This window comes from Hibiscus syriacus, unplaced genomic scaffold (genome assembly GCF_006381635.1).
Source record: "Hibiscus syriacus cultivar Baekdansim isolate YM2019G1 unplaced genomic scaffold, ASM638163v2 tig00001120_pilon, whole genome shotgun sequence".
In the NCBI taxonomy this organism is placed as follows: Eukaryota; Viridiplantae; Streptophyta; class Magnoliopsida; order Malvales; family Malvaceae; genus Hibiscus; species Hibiscus syriacus.
The window spans coordinates 791,759-813,212 of NW_024061845.1; the positions used below are offsets into that span (position 1 = coordinate 791,759).

At 34.6% G+C, this 21,454-nt stretch overlaps 3 protein-coding genes and 1 pseudogene across 7 annotated transcripts; 2 read left to right on the plus strand and 2 right to left on the minus strand.

Annotated features, from left to right (window-relative positions):
* The first annotated feature begins 9,070 nt into the window (after positions 1 to 9,070).
* On the plus strand, positions 9,071 to 10,527 carry LOC120121742. The gene is made up of 3 exons (XM_039141037.1): positions 9,071 to 9,117; positions 9,200 to 9,278; positions 9,909 to 10,527. The coding sequence occupies exons 1-3, from the start codon at positions 9,086 to 9,088 to the stop codon at positions 10,227 to 10,229; spliced, it is 432 nt and encodes a 143-aa protein (XP_038996968.1). The 5' UTR covers positions 9,071 to 9,085; the 3' UTR covers positions 10,230 to 10,527.
* LOC120121734 lies at positions 10,345 to 12,859 on the minus strand (annotated as a pseudogene).
* A 1,995-nt stretch (positions 12,860 to 14,854) lies between these two features.
* LOC120121753 (transmembrane emp24 domain-containing protein p24beta2-like) lies at positions 14,855 to 17,177 on the plus strand. 5 transcript variants are annotated; one of them, XM_039141056.1, is made up of 6 exons: positions 14,855 to 14,932; positions 15,466 to 16,007; positions 16,092 to 16,191; positions 16,343 to 16,391; positions 16,486 to 16,593; positions 16,840 to 17,177. In XM_039141056.1, the coding sequence occupies exons 2-6, from the start codon at positions 15,976 to 15,978 to the stop codon at positions 16,971 to 16,973; spliced, it is 423 nt and encodes a 140-aa protein (XP_038996987.1). In that variant the 5' UTR covers positions 14,855 to 14,932; positions 15,466 to 15,975; the 3' UTR covers positions 16,974 to 17,177. The 5 variants fall into 5 exon arrangements, 3 of the variants coding, with proteins under 3 accessions (XP_038996987.1, XP_038996980.1, XP_038996977.1); XM_039141049.1 differs by having other exon boundaries at positions 15,466 to 15,728; positions 15,874 to 16,191; XR_005516018.1 differs by lacking the exon at positions 16,092 to 16,191.
* Positions 17,178 to 17,450: 273 nt separating this feature from the next.
* Positions 17,451 to 19,816, minus strand: LOC120121782 (protein NOI4-like). Its single transcript, XM_039141070.1, has 3 exons — positions 19,714 to 19,816; positions 17,897 to 18,079; positions 17,451 to 17,755 (listed from the first exon to the last, which is right to left on the minus strand). The coding sequence occupies exons 1-3, from the start codon at positions 19,717 to 19,719 to the stop codon at positions 17,711 to 17,713; spliced, it is 234 nt and encodes a 77-aa protein (XP_038997001.1). The 5' UTR covers positions 19,720 to 19,816; the 3' UTR covers positions 17,451 to 17,710.
* Between the last annotated feature and the right edge of the window lie 1,638 nt (positions 19,817 to 21,454).

The window sequence follows — 21,454 nt, forward strand, 5'->3', positions numbered from 1 at the left end:
AAATAGCTTACGGGGTTGGCAAATCTGAAACCGCTGATTCATGGACATGGTTTATGGGGCATCTTAAGGATTGCATAGGTCCTATTAGCAATCTGACAATCATATCCGATAGGGCAAACTCAATTGACAACGCTGTTAGAAGGTGTTTCTCAGATGCTTTTCATGGACTTTGTGGTGTTCAGTTATATAGAAATCTAAAATCAAGGTCTGATGGTATAAAAAATCACAAATGGACATACTGGAAGGCTGTAAAAGCTTATCGGGAAGTGTATTTTAATAAGCATATAAATTGTTTAAGACGTGTTTTGCCTCAGTGTGCTCAAACACTAGAAGATGTCGGGTTTGAAATATGGTCAAGAGTACACCAACTTGGAGTAAGATATGGTTTCATGACGTCTAATAGTGCAGAATCAATCAACGCTCTAAGTCGTTATTCCCGGAAATTACCCATTACTATGTTAATGGAGTTTTTTCGAGCCTCTATTCAACAGTGGTACTACAAGAAAAGAAACCATGCAGGTATTACTTCTTTAAATTCGTAACTTATCATATAATTTACTAAGTATTATTTATTTAAATTTACAGGAACATTGGAACATCGTGTTACACCATGGACAGAAAAAAAGATAACGAAACGTGTTGTGAAGTCAACGTCATGGAGAGTTGAACCATGTTCAAACACTTTGTTTAAAGTACTGGATAATAACTTAAATGGACTTGTCAATCTAAATGCAAAGACGTGTAGTTGTATGAAATGACAAACATCTGGTTATCCGTGTGGCCATGTTATAAAAGTTGCTCTTCATCTAAACCAAGATGATTCAAGCGCATATGCTATGGATTGCTACACTACAGAAGTATATCGACAGACTTATGCCGAGATTATCTACCCTATTCCACATCCTTCTGAGTGGGACATACCAGATGACTTACAAACAGTTTTGCCACCAGCCATGGACAGAAGGCTACCTGGCCGACTAAAAGTCACGATCGTATACCGTCTAAGGGTGAAGAGAAGAAGAGATCGACATGTAGTCGGTGCAAGGAAAGTGGTCATACAAGGTTGACATGTGGATCACCAGTGCCATCACAATCATCTTTTCCTCTACCAAAATATGGATCATCATCAAAATCCAAAGCTCATATGGTATCAAGCAAAAGGCAATCAAAATCGCAATTAAAATCAAAATCCCAATCACAACCGGCTTCACCTTTTGGGACTATTAACTTAGGTGATTTTTAAATGCAAACGTTGTATTATGTGTATTTTATGTGTAAACTTTTAACATTTTCAGTTAGGCCCATGTATATTAGTAACTTGAGTTTGAACATTGCTATGATTTGTTCAGTTGTTATCACTTATTACACATTCATTTGACTATCGCAACGAGAATTTGAATATCGCAACGGGATAATCGCAATGCGAAAATGACTATCGCAACGCGAATTTGACTATCGCAACGGGATAATCGCAATGCGAAAATGACTATCGCAACGCGAAATGACTATCGTAAAGCGAATTTAACTATCGCAACGCGAATTTGACTATCGCAACGCGATTTGACTATCACAACGCGAATTTGATTATCGCAACGGGAATTTGACTATTGCAACGAGAAAATCACAAAGTGTATTAGACTATCGCAACGCGAATATAATGCATATTGAAATCAACAAATCAACTTTTACATTTCAATCAATTAAACAAGCACAAATAAGAATTATTTACACATCAATAATCAACTTTTAATCAATTAAACAAGCACAAATAATAATTATTTACACATCAATTAAACAAATAAGAATTATTTACACATAAATTAAACAAATCAACTCTTATTATATTATTTTTCTCATCAATTAAACAAGTAAGACTTTTAAGAATCAATTACAATAAAAAAAGTGTACCCCAGACAGTTGTTTATGCACATCAATTTCACACAGCTCACTTCAGGATTAACCTGCAGAAACCAAACATTTGCTCAAACAACACTTTCTACACATCTAAAACCAACAAACAACAAATTATATTGAATTCTAGGTACTTAACAACACTTGCATTTGACTTACCAATTGTTTATGGACACTTTCATAACGCGGATGCAGGTAGGCAGCGTCTCGCATATATCGTTCTAGCCATAAAATGCCGAAACCACAAGCCTACTGCACCTCTATCTCTATCGGTGGGAGATAGAAACTCTGTACTTCCTATTGTCAAACGCTCCAAGCACATGCATACAAGAGGACCACAATCCCCTCTGGCTTCTTGCATTTGTTGTGGCGCGGTCTCGTCTCTGATAACTGTAATATTGAACTTCTTTGGCTTTTTGTTTCCAGAATAAGTCCAATAATTAATCGCATCCAATAATTAGCCAAATGAGAGCTCTATCCCTTAATAATATCTCTCAAATAAGACAATGATATGTAATTTATCATGCTGTCATATACTATTGTCTTCAGGGATGGAAGCTGAAGCTCGACGAGAAGCCAATGAGTACGTTCCAAAATAGGGATAAACACCTACAATCATAAGTAATAATTCAATTGCGCACTTATTTATAACACCTTTAAAATATTTAAAAAATAAATACTAACCTTATCGACCTCCCACCATGCAGGATAAAGTTTAGCTTGTCCATTAGCCAACACATATGATTCATGTCGTTGATTCTTCATGTGAACTACGTGAAAAGACGTTGGCATAATTGTATATCGCGTATTTTTTTTAATTTTTCTTGATTTTCCTTATTATTAGAAGACGTGACACCCATGCATCAATATGCTGTTTACAAAAAAAGACATATATTAGTGAATTACATAAATTTAAAAAAAATTAATCAAAATGAAATATAAGAAGAAAAATATAAGACTTACCCCATCGAAATAGCCATTATCTTCAACCCTAATAACACACACCACCAAGACCGATCAATCAACAAATGCATATCATCGTTGAGTTTGTATATGTCAGTGTAACACCCCTGGCTCCACTCATGTAGATAAAAATCAACTGCGGTCTTAGCCCAAAGGGTATTATCCAGAATTATTTCCGGTAGTTTTTTCCTCTCCACTTCATCTGCCGGAATGGTACTGGCCGGTAACTTATACAAAAGCCAACAGTCATCCAATCATGTCTGGCACGGGAGGGGGTTTCTCAATAATTTAATATAATATACCGTGTGAATCGGGCTATATAATGTTGGGAGGGACCTCTTCAACGATGACAGGGGCCTCTTGAACGATGGGAGGGGACTCTTGAGGGATGATAGGGGCCTCTTGAATGATAGGAGAGGCCTCTTGAACGATGACAGGTGAGTCGGGCTTCTTCTTACAGAGTCTTCGTACTATTGGGGTGAACGGAGACTTAATGGCACGTGCACACCGTCTGATGCGTGAACCCCGTCGTGCAAGAAAAATCCGACGTAAAGCATCCACCTTATCGGGCCGCTAAAAATAAATTAATACATAAAATCAGTAAATAAACAGACATGATATTAAACAGTGAAAACAAAGACAAATATGTTTCAAACTTGCACGGTATTCACCCAAGTCATTATTCTATCATAGTTCACAAAATGCATCAGATAACATTCCGGAAGTAAGCACTTATATAAACATTTAAAAGGACAACATATAAGTTTAGTGCATGTTCAAGGACAACATAAAGGGTTGTAGTTTATTCTTCAAACTTAAATTTACAACACTGTGAAGTTAGTATTTGTCTTTATCTTTTGGTTGAAGTAATGCAATCCATTTAAGTTTCAATTTGCAGAAGAAGAATAGTTTCTGAAACTTAAAATCGTAACACGAAACTTAAAATCGTAACACGAAAATGATTATCGCAACGCGAATTTGACTATCGCAACGAGATAATCGCAACGCGAAATGACTATCGCAACGCGAAACTAAATTCGCGTTGCGATAGTCATTTTCGCATTGCGATTATCCCGTTGCGATAGTCAAATTCGCGTTGCGATAGTCATTTTCGCGTTGCGATAGTCATTTTCGCATTGCGATTATCCCGTTGCGATAGTCAAATTCGCGTTGCGATAATCATTTTCGTGTTGCGACTATTCTTCTTCTGCAAATTGAAAATTGAATGGATTGCATTACTTCAACCAAAAGACAAAGACAAATACTAACTTCACAGTGTTGCAAATTTAAGTTTGAAGAATAAACTACTACCGAATGAATTTACTAAGCAATCCAAAAAACAAATATGAATTTACTGGCTTCAACCAAAAGACAAAACAAAGACAAATACTAAGTTATTTTAGAACTGTTTAGCAGTATTGGCAGCAACCAAATGAATTTACTAAGCAATCCAAGTGAAATGGTTAATCTAAGTGAAATTACGAGTAAATCAAGTTAAATGAAAAATCTTAAACTTACCTCGTTGTGTAGAGTATGAACCTCATTCTGCAACGATGCTACCAACTCACGTAGAGCCGCTACCTCACCACGTAAAGTAGATACCTCCTCACGCCATTCACCATTGTCATCGCGTAAAGTACTGACCTCCTCACGCAAGGCATTGACCTCATCACGTAACTCCCCTAACTCATCCCGTGGAAGTGGAGAACAGGGAGATAAATGTCGTGGCATCTTTGTCGGTCGCCTATCATGAGGTGATGGTGGAGAAGAGGCTCGATGATGTGACAGAATAGGTGATGGCTCTCGTTGTAGAGGTGTATAGTGTGGTCGATCAGGTGATGGCTCTGGGTGAGGTGTTGGCTCTCGAAGTGGAGGCTGCTCATCATCCGTGCCATCAAAAAAACGCTTACTAGCTTGCCACCAATCAGTGGCAAGCTCAGCCTCCGTGGGTGTCAGCCTTTGTAATGGAGTGTTGGCCTCCTAACAATATAAAAGCTCAAATAAAGTTAAACATATACTAGTAATAACTTGTTTATATATGGTAGTATTTGTGTTAACTTACATCATTTATTGTTGTATACCGTAGTAACTCTTCCCAAATCAACAGCCGTCGTTTCCTCTTCCAGGAAATAGCCCTAGGAATATTATTTGAAGGTTTTAATGCATATGTCTGCATGTCGGGAAAAGCCTCAAATATCCAAATCTACAAACATTAGTAATTGTTAAAATAATTAATTATAATTTTGGAAATATTATATATAAATTCTTACCTTAAAGGCCCAAATAAAACCTGACAAAGTGTATTTGGAACTATCGCCACACAAACTTTTGCAGTCATCAAAGGCAGACGACAACTTATTCCAGGTAGCTTTCCATAGATACGAACCCCACGGAAATAGGTTCCATGCATTTAGGTCCTCTACCAATAATATTAGGTCCTTAGGAATAGGTTGTATGCCCTCTCTGCCTAAAAAGCCGGCATGCAAAAGTACTAAAAGGCATACTCGAACAACATCGACGTCATCCATCCGAGTAAAACCATCTTTCTTATTAAATAATCTCGTCAAGTCGTCGACGTGTAAATTCGACTTCTCCATTGACAGCTCAGGAAAAACCCGGGATAACCATGATGGGCGGGTAATATGACTAGTGTATCGACCTACATCATCGTGTCTGAAGCGTAGACCAGTGATTAAGCAAAACTCCTCCCGCCCAAAACACGTATACGCCGGTGGAAAATGAAACCATATCTCTTCATTACCACGTTCTATACTCTCAGGTAGATCGCGTGTCATGGTCTGAAGCCACAAATAGGTCAACATAGCATCTCCACCCGGATGTTGTACTTTCAGCCATGGCCCGAAGCAAGTATCCTCAAACAATTGTCTTTGTACAGGTGAAAGCTTCGACGCATTTGTAGTGACTAGGCTTATTTTATTCCTTAAGGTCAATTGAGCCGAAAAAAAGTTATACAAAAACAATAAATATACCAAATTAGATATACCAAAAACTACACTGTGAAGATATACCAAAAACAATAATAAACATAAAGCGTAGTAGTTTATTCTTTAAACTTAATTTTGCAACACTGTGAATTTCGTATTTGTCTTTGTTTTTTGGTTGAAGTAATGCAATTCATTCAAGTTTCGATTTGCAGAAGAAGAATAGTTTCTGAAACTTAAAATCGCAACACGAAAATGAAAATCACAACACGAAAATGATTATCGCAACGCGAATTTGACTATCGCAACGAGATAATCGCAACGCGAAATGGCTATTGCAACGAGATAATCGCAACGCGAATTTTTTCGTTGCGATTCTCGGTTTCAAATAGTCATTGTCTAAAATTGAAACTTGAATGAATTGCATTACTTCAACCAAAAGACAAAACAAAGACAAATACTAACTTCACATGGTTAAAGACTAAACAGTAGCAATATTGGCAGCAATCTATTATTGAAATTACCAGTAAACTTATCATTAATTTCAATATGAAAAACCTAATAATAATGCAAAAATTTCAAAATAAAAATAATTAAAAAAACTAACCCTCGGTGGTTGATTTGGTTGATTTTCCATTTCTGATCGTGAATGATTGTGAGGGTGGCTCTGAGAGATGGAGATAGACGGATTTCGCCGGAGATGGGGACGGATTTCGCCGGAAATGGGGATGGATTTCGTCGGAGATGAGGACGGATGTCGTCGTAGAGAGTGAGAGATGGAAATGGGACTGAGTTGTGATTTAGGGTTTTAGGTTAAGAGTTACGATTACGGGTAAATATTCGTGTTTGGAATTTGAAAATAAAATACGCGTTGCGATACTAATGGCGCTTTGAAAATCGCATTGCGATTTTATATTATCGCAACGCGATAGTCAGAATTTCGTTGCGATAGTCAGAATCGCGTTGCCATCACGTATTATCGCGTTGCGATAGTCAGAATCGTGTTGCGATCACGTGTTATCGCGTTGCGATTTACATATTCGTATTGCGCTTTACATATTCGCATTGCGATTATCTAAAATCGCAACGCGTATTTCGAAAATCGCAATGCGATGGTCAAAATCGCGTTGCGAATCTGGAAATTGAATTGCGATAATGAAGATCGCGTTGCGATTTAGAGATCGCATTGCGATTTTGTTGGTCATTTTGGCAAATCGTAAAAAAATTGATTAAAATCGTATATTATAAGGAATTTTTGGTCACGGAGGTTATTTTCTCTTAAAAATATTGATGATGTATGAAAAGGGTCAGCCATTGAAAGATCTTGGAAGTGTCCTGATCTTTAATTAGTTATATTTTAAACTTGAAGCATCTTTTAAATGTTCGTTTTAAAAATACAACGACAAAAAATTTGGCCAACCATGTTGGAACGCACAAAGCAAAAGTGAATTAACAAATATATTTCCTTTGCATTCATCTCGTAGTGCTGCCATTGTTACTACTATTTTCATTTTTATTTTCAATAATGGACTAAATTCCATCCACCAGAGTCTACGAAACACGTGCAATTTTTAATTATTGGAGGAGCATCTTCTTCGTGAAAAAGGATAAATAAATGAAATTTTATTTAGAAAATTGAAGTGTTTTTTTTACGAAAATGATTAAAATTATTTTTGAAGTGTTGATAATACAAGTCAAGCTAGGCTAATATATATTTTCAGATATTTCCTCAAATTATTAAAATTAATTTGATAAAACTCATTTACAAGTTTAGTTTATGAACAAATCTAGTTTTCATTACAATAAAATCTTCAAAATATTTTGTGATCAGCATCTTCAATGTATATAACAAAGAATCAACCAAATGTTTCAATTACCTATTTATCTCAAGACCATTTCTTTTAAAAAAAATTATCTTGAAAAAGGCAATTAATTGGAATAAAATAATGGGATGGCGAAACTGAGTTGATGCTTATGGAGACACTAACAAAACATGGTCGACCTAATTACGAGCTTTGTTAATTAAGATTCAATGTTCATGCATGGAAAGAATTCATGTATAGTGAGACTTCATTTCCATGACAATCATGACTTTCTATGCATGCATGGATTAAAAAATATAGCTTAACATGGGCGAGTAAAATGTAAGTTTATTCCATATATACGGATTAAAATCCAACAAATTTAATTTGTTCGATTTAAGATTATATATTTTTTAAAGAATAAATAATATATATTCAATATTTTTATATTTGAAATGTATATTTTTTAATTTACACCCTAGGTGTATTAATTAAAGTATTTATCTTATGAGAATCAATGAGTGTGTCTCAATAACTACCCTATATTATAATTATAACTCACAGAACAGCTACCCCTCTTTAATACTACGTTGATTTTCCATTTTCCTAAAAGAAAAGGAAAATTAAAATTAAATACCCAGATATTTTTCTTTCTCATTTTTTAATTACTTCAAATTCTTTCTATTTTTAACCGAAGCTGTGGCTGCTTTTTAACTGTTGTGTTCTAAAGCAGCTGATAAGAAAAATTTCAGATTATTTAGTTTCCATTTTATTTAATTGTTTTTTTCTTTCTGAAAAAGTATCTTATTTTTGTGCTCTCTTTCGGTGATTCTTAAGATTAAAATTCCCAACTTTAAGCTATAAAGAGAGCAAGGAGGAGAAATCAAGCTTCACTCAGTTAAAGCTTTAGTTTTTTTTTTATCAGAATTTGTTCATTTACATTTTATTTTTGTCAATTTCTGATAGAGGAAAAACAAAATTAAGAAAGACTAAATTTTGCTCCTGAGAACTTAAAACCTTGTCTAGTCGATTGTTATCCCGTTGTTGTATATCTGCAGACTGTGCAAATCAGTATGAGAATAGGAATTTCTGGAAATACTTGAAGGCACATGAGTAAAATGTGAATACCATTGAAGTTTAATTCTCCTTTAGTTTGTAAATTATTGCAACTTTCCCCACCAGAAACTGAGATAGGTAACTGATTGCAGGTAATTGGTTTGTGAGCTGAATTTTGTACTATGGTAAACTAATTTTTCAGCCAGTAGTAGATCGGGTTTCTTTGCTTAAGTGGGGAGGGTAATCAAATATGTTAGTAAATAAAAAGAGTTTCTGCTCTTTACTGTGCCGATCCTTCGATTATAATGCTGGTTGGTCTCATTTGTTGCTTGCTGATGCAGCTACTGAGTACTATATCTACAATTGATGACTTGAATTATCCGGAGAAGACAGAGACATATTAGATTGTCAATGCGCCATACATATTTTCAGCGTGTTGGAAGGTTTTATTTTTTTTACTTTTCCATAGTTCTTTCAGCTAACTTGTATAAAAATATATTTCTAATGCTTTTCTGAAAATTTCAGGCTGTTAAACCTCTCTTGCAAGAAAGGACAGAGGAAAATTCAGGTGCTTCAAGGTTGTGGACGGGATGAGTTACTCAACGTAAGAAAAAACCATCCATTCATGTTCGTAAAACTCTCTTGAAAGCCTGTTTTGTTTTCAAATAGCAGCAAATCTCTCTTGTTCTTTCATATACACTTTTTTAGTTTTGGTACAAAGGAAACTTCAGACTGGGAATAGGGAAACGGGCTGCAGATGTTGGGATTTGAATCCCAAACTGGCTGAATGCACCTCTTGTTGGTGGTTGTATGAACAAACTGAGCCAAGTTTCGGGTTTTCTTTTACACTTGCACTCGTGGTAAGATCACCTCTTTGACTCGAACATCCACTGTTGTTAGATATTATGCTCCCATAATGTGAAAGGTATCGTAGTATGTCTTAGTTTGCATTCAACCATATTCAATGGTTAATCCTTGTGATTTTACAAATAGTCGATTGAAATCACCTTACTTTCCCCATCCCAACTAAACTTCCTTTCATGGTTTTGCATACTGTTTCGTTATGATGTATGAAAAGATAGCTTCATTGAATTGGTTATTGTGACTGTTCCTCTTTAGCAATATTAATTCAATAAGTGGGGTGTTCCTCGCTTATTTTCTCTCGTATAATTTTGTGGTGCAGGCTGTTTTGCTCGTTCTTACACCTTTTGACATGTTTATTCCTACCATGCAGATAATGAATTATTCGTCCCTTCCACATTTTTGTCGCAAGGAAGGTTCCGGGTCATCACGAAATAGCAGCAATGGAACTGTAGATAATTGTTTCTCATTAGACCACACCTACCATCAACAGCTTTACGATTACATAAAGCAACAAGCTACACTTGTAGAGACTGGTAGGCCAATCAAACAGGGATCAGTTCATGTAGATTTTCCCGAGCCGGATCCAGAAGATGCCAAGATTGCAAACACCATCAAATCCGAGTTCCAGAAGCTTGCAGACCAAAATGGTACATCCAACTCACTGAATGGCCATAAAGTAAATGGTGATTAGATCTTTACATAATACTGATCACAAAAATTGTTACCAATATGTTACTCGAAAGTCGACACTTCGACAGGAAAAGGCTAATGTACCTACATTAGAATGAGAGGTCTTGTGGTATTTGAATTATGAAATGTAATAGCAGAGTTTTCTTGCACAGGATCGAATCCGAGATCCGATGTGGGTCTAGCAGACTTCTAATCTGGTGTAACTTGATAATGCCTCCTTTGGGTGGATAATAGCAAATGATTTTTACCAAATTATCTGTAGGAAGCATGGTATTGACAGTCATAATTGCTTCTGGGATTATTTTTGTTGTTAGCAGCCTCTTGAATATTTTCTAAAACATAGTCGGCTTTAATGGGGAAATAACTGCTTTGAGCTAGCACCTGTTCTTTCTTTTGGTTCCCTCAATGCTGCTTGCAAACTAATAAGGGTAAGAGAAATTTGATTCCACAGATCTCAGATGTACAAACAACCAAATATGTTTGTCTCAACCATTGATAAATGTACAAAAAGATCCGATTAACTGAAATGTTCACAAAGGCTTCTGACTGGTCCCATACGAGGGAGATCCGTCAATTCTATTGATCCTTTGATCGAGGCTACCGCCGAAATTAGGCAGAACTACCTTTTTTGAGGTGGAAGACTTCGATTTTTTCAACTTTTGAACTGGAACAATTTTATCTGATGGGTTCTGTTTTTTACTTCTGCATTGCTGTGGTGACGGTTTCGCTAGAACCCGAGCTGCTGCCTCGGCTGCAAACTTCTGTTCCCTTTCGTGCCACCTTCGGAGCTCTCCTTCGACCACTTTCTTCGCTGCTTCAGCCATCTCTGCTCTTTTCAGAGCATCTGCAGTTGCGACCTTCATGTCTTCAATTTCTTTCTTTATCACCTCGAATCTCTTGAGGGCCTCGTTTTCGCTAGCCTTAACTGCTTCTATCTGAGCCATGGCAGCTGCCACTTTCATTTCGGCTATATTATTCAAGTCCTCAACCCTTTGGCTTAAAGACTCGATTTCTTCCCTAGAGATGGTGATATCAGTTCCAGACTCCGGGGTTGAAGCTCGTGCAGCATTTGTTCTCTCGGAAAGCATCTTTATCTCATCAAGTGCCTGTGCCTCGGCTACTTTTGCTGCTTCAGCTTCTTCCAAAGCAACACTCAACTGCTTCTCTGCTCCCTCAAGTGCAATTCTTGAGGCTTCACCTTCCAGCTTTAACTTCTCGATTTCCTTCTTCATCTCTTCTGCTTCTTGTCTGGCATTCTCCGGTTTGACCAATAGCTGTTGGAGGGTTGAAATCATTTCTTCATAGGTACCTCTTGTTTTGGATTCCTCTGCAATGAAAGCTTCAAGCTCACATCTACTTCTCCAAAGCTTGACATGCAGGTTCCCGGCGATGGACTCCGTTTTCGCTTCCTTATCCTTCAGTTCCGAATGCTCTTTCTTCACATTCTCTAGTTCAACCTTAAGAGACTCTACCAAGCTCCTCAATGAGCTTTCCTCGTCAACGACTATTTGCAGTGATCCTTTATCAGCATCGAGCTCTGAAGTAATAGCTTGCATGGACTCCTGATCAGAAGCCATTGCATTTTCCATCTGCCTTTGCAAATCCGCAGTCTGATAGACAGTTTCAGAAAGTTTAACTTCGAGATTTCTTGCAAGGTCAAGATCAAATTCATTCTTTAGAGCAAGCAACCTCTTCGCGGACTCTTCAAGCTTAGCTTTATATAATTGCCTCAGGCTATCCTTTTCGGCTAAAGTTTTAGCTTGTTCTTGCTGTACTTGAAGAGATGCAAACATTACTTTTCCAATCGATTCCTTTACAGCCGAAATCTCAACGGAGAGCTTTCCTACCTTCTCGCTGTTAACCTTAACTGCAAGTTCGGCTTCTTTTGCTAAGCTCAAAGCAGCCATTTTCACTACTAAGGATGCATCACGATCACAGTCATATATTGATCCCTAGCAGTTTCCAAGTCTTCGCTCACGGCACCATTGGTTCCAATGAGATGACCGGCATTTGTTTCTTCGATCTGCTTAGCCTGATCCTTTGCAGCTTCGGCAGCGTTGATTGCCGAATCCCTTGAATCATAAACAGATTTGAGTTTGTGTGTCAGTTCGTCAACTGTTCTTTTAGCCCTTTCAACATCTTTGAGCACTTGAGACTTAGTTGTCTCGGCATTTTCGAGTCGCCCCTTTAACTTGTTCAACACGTTTTGAGTCAGGTGAAGCTGAGTCTCCTTTGCCAATACTCTCTGCAGCTCAACAACAAATAAATTTCCTAAACCAATAAGACTAGCAATCATTAGAGATAACAGTGTAAAAGAAAAACTTGAACGTGTGATAAATATCATATCCAAGACTAGGAAAACTCGATTTGACTACGCCTCGTCACAACATTCCGGGTGAAAGAACAAAGAGAACTGGCCAAGAGTTGGTAATACCTCTGCAGAGCGAGCTTTTGCCGTTTTTATGGCGTGGTTTTCCCCAGAAAAGGCACCTTCACCAAAACGAGTGATGGCATCTTTAACGGTTCGGAACGATGCGCTCGTGTCTATCTCTCCGGCCTCCGCATTCAGGGAGTCAGTGGCACTTGAGCATCCCATTGCAACCATGGGGTTTTGCTTGTTTACTATCTCTCTGAAATTCACAGGTTGAAATAAAGAAAATGAGTTGGCACGAACCAAACAAAGGAAACTATAATCTTAAACATTGTTTCTCCTATATGATCCAACTGATTCTTTGGCATTATCATGAATCTCCGATTCTTAACAAGACATGCCGATCTGAATTGCTAATCCGCAACCTCGATCGGTAAAATTCCGGGCCAGAAGAGTCCTCGGAAAATCAAAGGAAGGTTCATCCTATGCACTTATGAAAGTTATGGTATAAATCTGTCCTACATTAAACAATTAATACCCGGAAATCAATGTAATCATAATTCATAACGTGTTTAATTCTCTTTAAAGCAATAATACCTTAAATATCTTGTCAAAAATGTCGAATCATTAAAGAAGACGAAGCTTTAATGTCCCCCGCCCCCAAGAAATGCAAGCCGGTGAAACCCTAATTCAACATCAAAGAGAAAGATAATTCTTTCAAAATTTCTAAGAATTCAATAACATGACAAAACTGACATCTCAAGTCAACATGTAAAATAAAACGTCACCTTACCCTTGGAATCTTCATGATCATCTTCTTTGATCTTCACACTCTTCATTCTTTCATTAAAATACCCTTTTAATCTTTCAGCTCAGGGACCAAAACGCATTGAGAAAAATCCAAACTTTAGACAAAAAAAATTATCAACCAAGAAAAAGCAAACTAGTGAGAGAAAGAGACAGTTATGTAATAATGTTTTACGATGAAATGACAGTTTTGTCTGAAACATATAAATAAAATTAGGAAGAAAATGGAGAATGCCATGTTATAGTCTTGACTGATGAAAATACTAACAATTGTCACACATATTTGGCCACACAGACTTGGTCATGACCCCAATCCATGTGGTTAGTTCCTTAAATGATAATGATTTATTTAATATTTGATGTTATAATAATTTTATCAATGTATTACAGTTGACAAGTATTTTATGAAAATAATTTATAATGTATTACAGTTCGAAATAATCATTTTAAATTCATAATTAACATTAAAAAAATATTCTATGATAGATCGATTATGGATATTAGAATGGACCTATGTAACCCAAATCCATTTGTAGTTCGCGGGAATTATGATAAAAAGTTAGAAAAACTACGTGATAAGCGAGAATACTCACCACTATACCGAAACAACCTTGATGAGATAAGGTAAGAATAAAAGTAAAATATCTTAAACATACTTTATCTGTATAATAGAAATAAATCATATGAACTATAAAGCCATGTATTTCAGAGGAACATGAAATATGTTTATAAATGTAAAAAAAATTATAAATAGGATATAAATATATAAATGAATTAACATAATAAGGTAAATTTTGGAACGCTTTTATGCTTCGGTTGCTTATAAGGTAATGTCAATAAACACTCATTATCGCAGTAAAGATTAGACCAGAAATTATGTCATCAGTGGTGTATTGAAAGCATTCAATAATTGAATGTCCTGAAAAAAAAAGTATGACTGCCGAAAATCTTGCTTCTATTCCTATCGTATGTTGTTTATAAACACTTGTATTTGACATATATTAAATGGGTAAAAATAAAGAAAAGTTCATATTTAACAACACGTGTATATATTCGATACTCAATCTTAGATTTCTACAGTGAAAAGTTGGTGTATATAATTGTATTCATCGTTGGAAAATGAACAACAAAAGCCAATGAAACCAACACAGTTCAAAGGGCATTGACTGCCAAATAGATCCTTTAACCGCGTTATATTAATTTCTTTTATACACATTATACTAAAATTTTATACCCTTTGTGACGGTGTTATAAATTGATTAAAAGAATTCAATGCTGAGACCGGAACTTCCATTATAAAAATGGACCCTCTGACCCGATCCAAATTTGGGTTGGGTCGAAATCCTGAAGATACAAGTTATTTTCCTGACCCAATTATGACCCTGTTACGACAACCTCAGTAAACGATCTCAAAGTACTTTATAACTCATTTCTTTGTCACAAGTTCGCGTCTTCAAACGCTTCTCAAGATCTGATCTTTGCATTTTTGTGAACTCTTGAGCAAGATTTTAAAAACACCCAAAAAGGTAATATTTTTTAGTTCCAATGATCACCTTTGTTTCATACAAATCTTATTCATTTTGTTTTTGCCATTCATACTTCTGATCTTGTTTTGAATTATTATTTTCTTATATTTTCCTGCCTTTTAACGAATCATTCAATTGTAAGTCTAATTCACCTTTTTCTTGCTTCAATATTTGTGGGTTTTTCTCGGAAATGTTTCTGGGTGAAAAAGTTTTCTTCTTTTTGTATTTTTAATAATACCATCATCTCAATTTGAATAGGGAGAAAATCAATGGGGAAACTTTTCTGGCTTTTCGATCTAATAACATTCTTGGAGAAATTACGAGAAAATCGTATTACTCTTTACGATTTCTCATTATGTCATTTATTATTTTTATGTATATTTAATTTTCGTTTAGTTTTTTTTTCAGAAAGTATTAATTTGTTGGTATTTGATTTTACATAGTTTGGTATTTATGCAATTGAATTAACGAAATGCAAGTTTATTTGTTTATCAAGTTCGATGATTCAAATCTATTGACATTGTAATTTGCAGATGAAAACTCGTCGATCCTTTGAATTTGTAGCTGTTATATTGCTAGCATTATCGTGCGGCCTAACTGTGTGTGTGGAATTAGATTCACGATTGATAGAGAAGAATGCTCGTCTCATGATGTTAAGTATGAAGGCGATACTATTCATGTGTCGTTTGTTGTCATTAAGGTCGATTCTGGTTGGCATTTGAGCCATGAGGGTGTCGATCTGGTGATAAGCTTCATGACCCGTTCTTACATCCGATTGCTCCGTTTTCTATCTTGTGTACTTCTATCCCCATTGCTAAAATGTTGCTCAGTTATTACACAATTTAGATTCCTTTGCCATTGTTAAGATCTATGTTTTGAATATATGTCAACATGTGCGTGACACGGAAATTTTAAGAAAATGAAGTGTTCGGGTGACATAGGTTAAGACTGGAAGTCGTTGGTGAATAGGATTTGAGAATGAACTTTGTTGCAAATCTAAACATGCGGACAACACCTCCCTTGATACCCTTGACTCAAAGTCCATGAACTCTACTTGGAATTCTATGCTCGTAACGTAAGTCCAATTACTTCCTGGCTAAGCAATGTCTCATGGTTTGGTTAGTATTGATTTACATTTTAAGTTGTTACCCTGGACTAGAACCAGAAACAGATTCCCAGTTTCCCTCTTAGAGAAACCATCGGCTGCAAAGGCTATTAGGAGCTTTTCCTTTCTCAGAACTCCTGTGTTGTACAATTTGGTAATATTTTGTTTTGATCTGAATAAGTTAGATTCTGAACATGGGGTCCTAAAATCTTAATACTTATAGTGCTTTTAAGTCAAATTGTTGAAGAACTCAAAGTCACGACTCATGAAGTCTCATCAAGTTTGCTACTTGTTGTAATTATCAGGTGAAGGGACCTTTAGGTGATCAGATTCAAGATTATCATGACAAGATAAGTGAGAGATTCGAGTTCGTTGCTAATAAAAAAGAGTCCATCGCACTAACCTTTATTAAAGTGCACTGATTATTGTTCTCATGGTTATTCGATAGGGCATTTCGACCCTCTGATAGAACAAATATCAAAGTTAGAGGAGGCTCTTCATAACATTCAGTTCGAGCAGCACTGGTTAGAGGCACAGACGGAACTCCAGTCCATAGGTATATCTATATTTTTCTTACGTACAGTTAAGACCATTCTGGCTGATGTTCTATCATTTATGTTTAACAACTTATTCAAGACAATTGATAGATCGTATTTCCAAGACATTGGAGTGAATATAGTTCTTGCATTATTAAAGCAAAAAACCTGTGAACTAAGCATTGCATAAATCTCTTGGTAGTCTCATGAATCCTCTGCAGTTGATTACATTTTGTCCTGACAATTCATTTTGACCCGAAATGCAGTGAATGAAGCAATGAGTAAAAAAGCACTTCACAAGGCCTTATATGAATCTGCAGCACTAATTGGAGCAAGCGTTCTGCAAGTTTACCTACTACGACGCCTATTTGAAAAGAAACTTTGGATGTCCCGGGTTTAGCTTACCACTGTAGGGATAATGCGGCATAGTTCCATCCCAGACACCATATACATGAATAGAATCCGATGCAATGTTTAGACATGGTTGAGTTTTAGCAACAGAAAAGCATGATTAGTTTAAGTTATTTTTGCTTAAATTGTTTGTGATTTCATGGATAATTGAAGTTTCTCACCCGTAATCTGGAAAACATGTTTTGATTTTGGCTGAAATTGTTATTCATGCAAATCTGGTAAGGATGAAAAACACTTTAAGCTCACAAGCTATTTGAATTCGGCTCAAATTGAACTTGAATTCAAAACACATCATTATCAAGACAAGCCTGAGCTATTATCAAGAAAAATGTGCTCATGTAATTCGACTTTTATTCGAATCAATTTCGAGTATTAGAAAAGGAACACCCTTTGAACAAACACGCCAAGCACTCGTATAACATATGAAGAAAGAATGTAACGAAGTATAGCTCTACATTTATAAGCAAAGACAAGAAATAACTCGGTTTCTAATAATATATATAAACCACCAAATCAATACATACGTAGATACAACGTGTTTTTTTGTCTCCTTCGCTCTCTCATTTCATCCCACCAAAATCAAATTTTACACCATAAAACATGTATTAAAAGAAAGCAATAAAAAATTCCAGACGGGCTTATTACAGCCTTATGGGTTCTATCTTGTTTAGGATGGTGGGGTTTTGAACTTTCTTGTGGAAAAACTCTTATACAGGCAGGACAATTTTAAGATTCCGCAGGCGGGGCGCGCATGCAGCAAAGCCATTTTTTCTGAAAAACAAGACAGCATCGAATCAGGATAAGAATCGAGAATAGCAACAGTTTACGACAATTATGAGTTACGGCTGCTTCCCGGTATATGCATTCCAATGTCATGAATAAGATCAAGATAAGTCATTAGAGATTACTTACAGGCTGGGTTTTGGTGGCTTCTGCTCCAGGCTTGCCTTTATGATCACCTTCTGAAGGTGATTCGGCTTTCCCTCCTGTTTTCTTCTCGTCCCTTGCCTTGTTAAAGATAATGGTAAATCCCTCAGCCGATGCAGGATCGTTGACATCCCATTCACCAAATTTTGGTAATGGACGACCCTTGTCCTATCAGGGCATAAAGGAAAGTAAAATGCAACACATTCCAGGTCATTATAGGCTTCTAAATTTCTAGAAATTGGAACACAACGGTAGATCTATTTTGTTCTGAACTAGCTACCACTTCATTACATAATTCCGAATAGAATGCAACACATCAATTAAATATAACATCACCGAGACATCCATCAACCTCTAAAGGCCAGAAAAGCTCCTAAATAACAGCTCCTTGACACTATAAGGCTCTCACATAACTTCAGTTTCAGCTTAAAATAAAGCAAATTCCATTCAACAACTGCAAACTTTTAAGGCATGCTTTGCAATATTGAGGGCAAGCAAATCTGGGTTCAACCGAGCTCAGATTCATACCATTTGAATTATTACAACTCATTTATAGCCTAAATAGACCGTGGTCCATTTAGTTTAAATTACTTGCACAAAACAAAAAGAAAACCGGGTCTTAAGAGTACGAATAGTCCCTGGGGTTCGCTGTATTTAAAATGGGATATGACTAACAAAAGCAATCATAAATGGTTCATGAAGTAACTGCTCTAAGCAACTATATAATCATTGATTGGTGACAATAATTATAGAAGAGATGTTTGGTGGGTGAAACAGTGAAACAAAGACAAACCGAGATAGCAACAATACGACGAATTACTCAGTTAAAGAATAACCCGGAAACTGGGCAATTATTGCATACAAATCAAAATAATCATTGAAGGACATGGGAAAAATTACCACATAAAAAGCATATAACATTAATAGAAAAACACAACTGGAAAACTTGAAATGATCAGTCATGGAATTAGAATAGGCCAACTTATCTTAAAACAAGATAAAAAGGAATAGGCCAAAAAGTCGAAGTGTCATAAAACTAAAAATCAAAGTTATATCAAGTCATGGAAATCAAAGCATAAATTAATCACATCTTTCGAAATAAACATTGCTGTAGATTTTAGAAACCAATTTTATAGGCTAATGGCATCAATGATCAAGCTATTATTTACAGATTTGAAGATCAAACATTCCCGAAAAAAGCTAATTGATATTTTAACTCTTGATACTTTCTCAAAGAAATTAAAGGCTATCCTACCTTCTCTAGCCTTACTTACCCGCTTCGACAATTAATCATATATTACTCATATTTTACAATTTCAACACAAAATTAATGGTAAATTAATTGAACAGAGAATTGACGTATTTCTTAATGCATACTATTTTCATTCAATATAAAGATAAATTCCAACTTTCAGAGATCTTATTGATAAAAAATAAACAAATTTTCAAATACGCAAGGAAATCGCTCAAATGGTATACAATCCATCAGTTTTCAGCAGAACTCATAAACAGAACAAGAACCAAAAATATATATAAAACAGGGTAAAATATTAATCATAGAAAACAAAACGTGCCCATTTAAAAAAAATCGATTAGCAACAACATCAACCTTGATTCTTTTTAAACGAAATGGAAAATACAATAGAACCAATAATCAATAACCCAGAAACTTATGAATCAAAACAACCTCATAAGCTCAAAAACCATTAAAAACAAGAGAAATCAAATCGAACGACAAAATTAAACCTTGTATCAACAAATTTAAACGAAAAATCAAAAAGATTTCAGAAACGAATACATACCGACATGAATTCTTGACAATGGGACTCTTTCGTGGGATGATAGAGAGAGAGAATAATACAGGGAGAGAAAATGGTAGCTCTTAGAGAGAAATAAAATGAAATTTTTAAGTGAGTAAATGTGAAAATCGGAGAGGAGGAAAAAAATATAATATATACGGAATATAGGATAAACGACGTTAATTTGGACGTTTAACGGAAAAGATAATAATGGAAAAAAGGCAGAGCCGGAACCAAGTGATGTCAGGATGTAAAAAGCTACTCGATTTGTAAAATTGATTAAAATCAAACTGTGGTGATTTGAAATTAACTCGAGTCTGAATTAGTGTTTATTTGAACGTAAGTTGGACTTAGAAATTGTAAATTTGAACTTGATTTATATTCGATCTGAGAATGATCTAAACTCGAATTGAATCGATAATATGATAAAGAACTCGATTAACTTTGACTGAAATGAACTCGAACTCGAGATTAACCTGATAAATAACTGATATTATCTGACTTGTTATTGAACTGGTATGATATTTATCTGAACTTAATATTTACCTAACTTATAAGTTACAATAGAGGAAGTTGTGAAATTTTAAATTTATAATAAATTACAATAACTAATATGATTACATTTTAAATGATAAAACAAATTGTTAGTTATGATAATTAAATTAATAAATTTACTTTCTATATTAACTACAATAGTTATATTATAAATCTTAATAATAATAAATAATTTTATTTTATTAAATAATTTAATTATTGAACATGATTTTATTAGAATGTATAAAATTAATTTAAATATTTATAAGTTTAATTATTTTTATGTAATAATTAATTAATAATTTAAATATAATTTATCTTAAAATTTTAAAATATATATAAAAGATGAATTTATTTATTTAAAATTTTAAAAGAAATATTGTTTTTTTAAGGGAAAATTGATTCTTAGAGGGAAAATTTATTAAAATACATATTGTTTTTTTGGGAAAATTGATTTTTTTTGGGAATTTAGAAGTGGTAATTTGTGAGATTGGTTCTAGTGTCCAATAAAATGTTTTGGTTTAATTAGGCCCACGCTCCTCCAACAATCAATGATTTTCTATTTTGTTAATTGATTTTTGATTTATTTCACTTCAGTCAATGCTTAATTGCAAATCTCTTATTGAATTTTCAATTCAATGCAATTTAATCATGTATACATTCTAATTCTAGTCTTTAAATTTGAATGTTAATTTTAGAATCTTTTATTTTAGTCATTTATGTTTAATGATATATAAGTATATACATAAGTATATATATATATATATATATATATATATATATATATATATATATATATATATATATATATATATATATATATATATATATAGTTGTGTATATGCTTATCTATACATATGCTTATGTATTATATATATTATATACTTTATATATATACTATAGTTTATATATCTTATAGTTTATGGTTTATATATATATAGTTATATACTTATACTATATATATATATATATATATATATATATATATATATATATATATATATACTTATATATTAATGTGATACGTTGAAACATACCATTAACTAAAATACCACTAACTAAATTATTTTTATTAAGTAAATATTAGAAAATTCAAGGACCGCTCCACGATTAATTCATTTTAAAATTTTAATTTTAATTTTAATTAGATTAATAACAGAGTAGTCCTTTAATTTTTCATATGTGTAAATTACATATTTAGTACCTAAAC

Bases quoted from the DNA above. Each gene is read 5' to 3' on its own strand.
- LOC120121742 (XM_039141037.1), top strand. From the start codon at position 9,086: ATGCGCCATACATATTTTCAGCGTGTTGGAAG. The intron at 9,118-9,199 runs GTTTTATTTTTT...TGAAAATTTCAG, and splicing joins TATTTTCAGCGTGTTGGAAG to GCTGTTAAACCTCTCTTGCA. The intron at 9,279-9,908 runs GTAAGAAAAAAC...CCTACCATGCAG, and splicing joins GACGGGATGAGTTACTCAAC to ATAATGAATTATTCGTCCCT.
- LOC120121753 (XM_039141046.1), top strand. From the start codon at position 16,036: ATGTCTCATGGTTTGGTTAGTATTGATTTACATTTTAAGTTGTTACCC. The intron at 16,192-16,342 runs GTAATATTTTGT...TGTAATTATCAG, and splicing joins CTCCTGTGTTGTACAATTTG to GTGAAGGGACCTTTAGGTGA. The intron at 16,392-16,485 runs GTGAGAGATTCG...GTTATTCGATAG, and splicing joins AGATTATCATGACAAGATAA to GGCATTTCGACCCTCTGATA.
- LOC120121782 (XM_039141070.1), bottom strand. The intron at 17,756-17,896 runs GTAAGTAATCTC...CTTGTTTTTCAG, and splicing joins AAGCCACCAAAACCCAGCCT to AAAAAATGGCTTTGCTGCAT.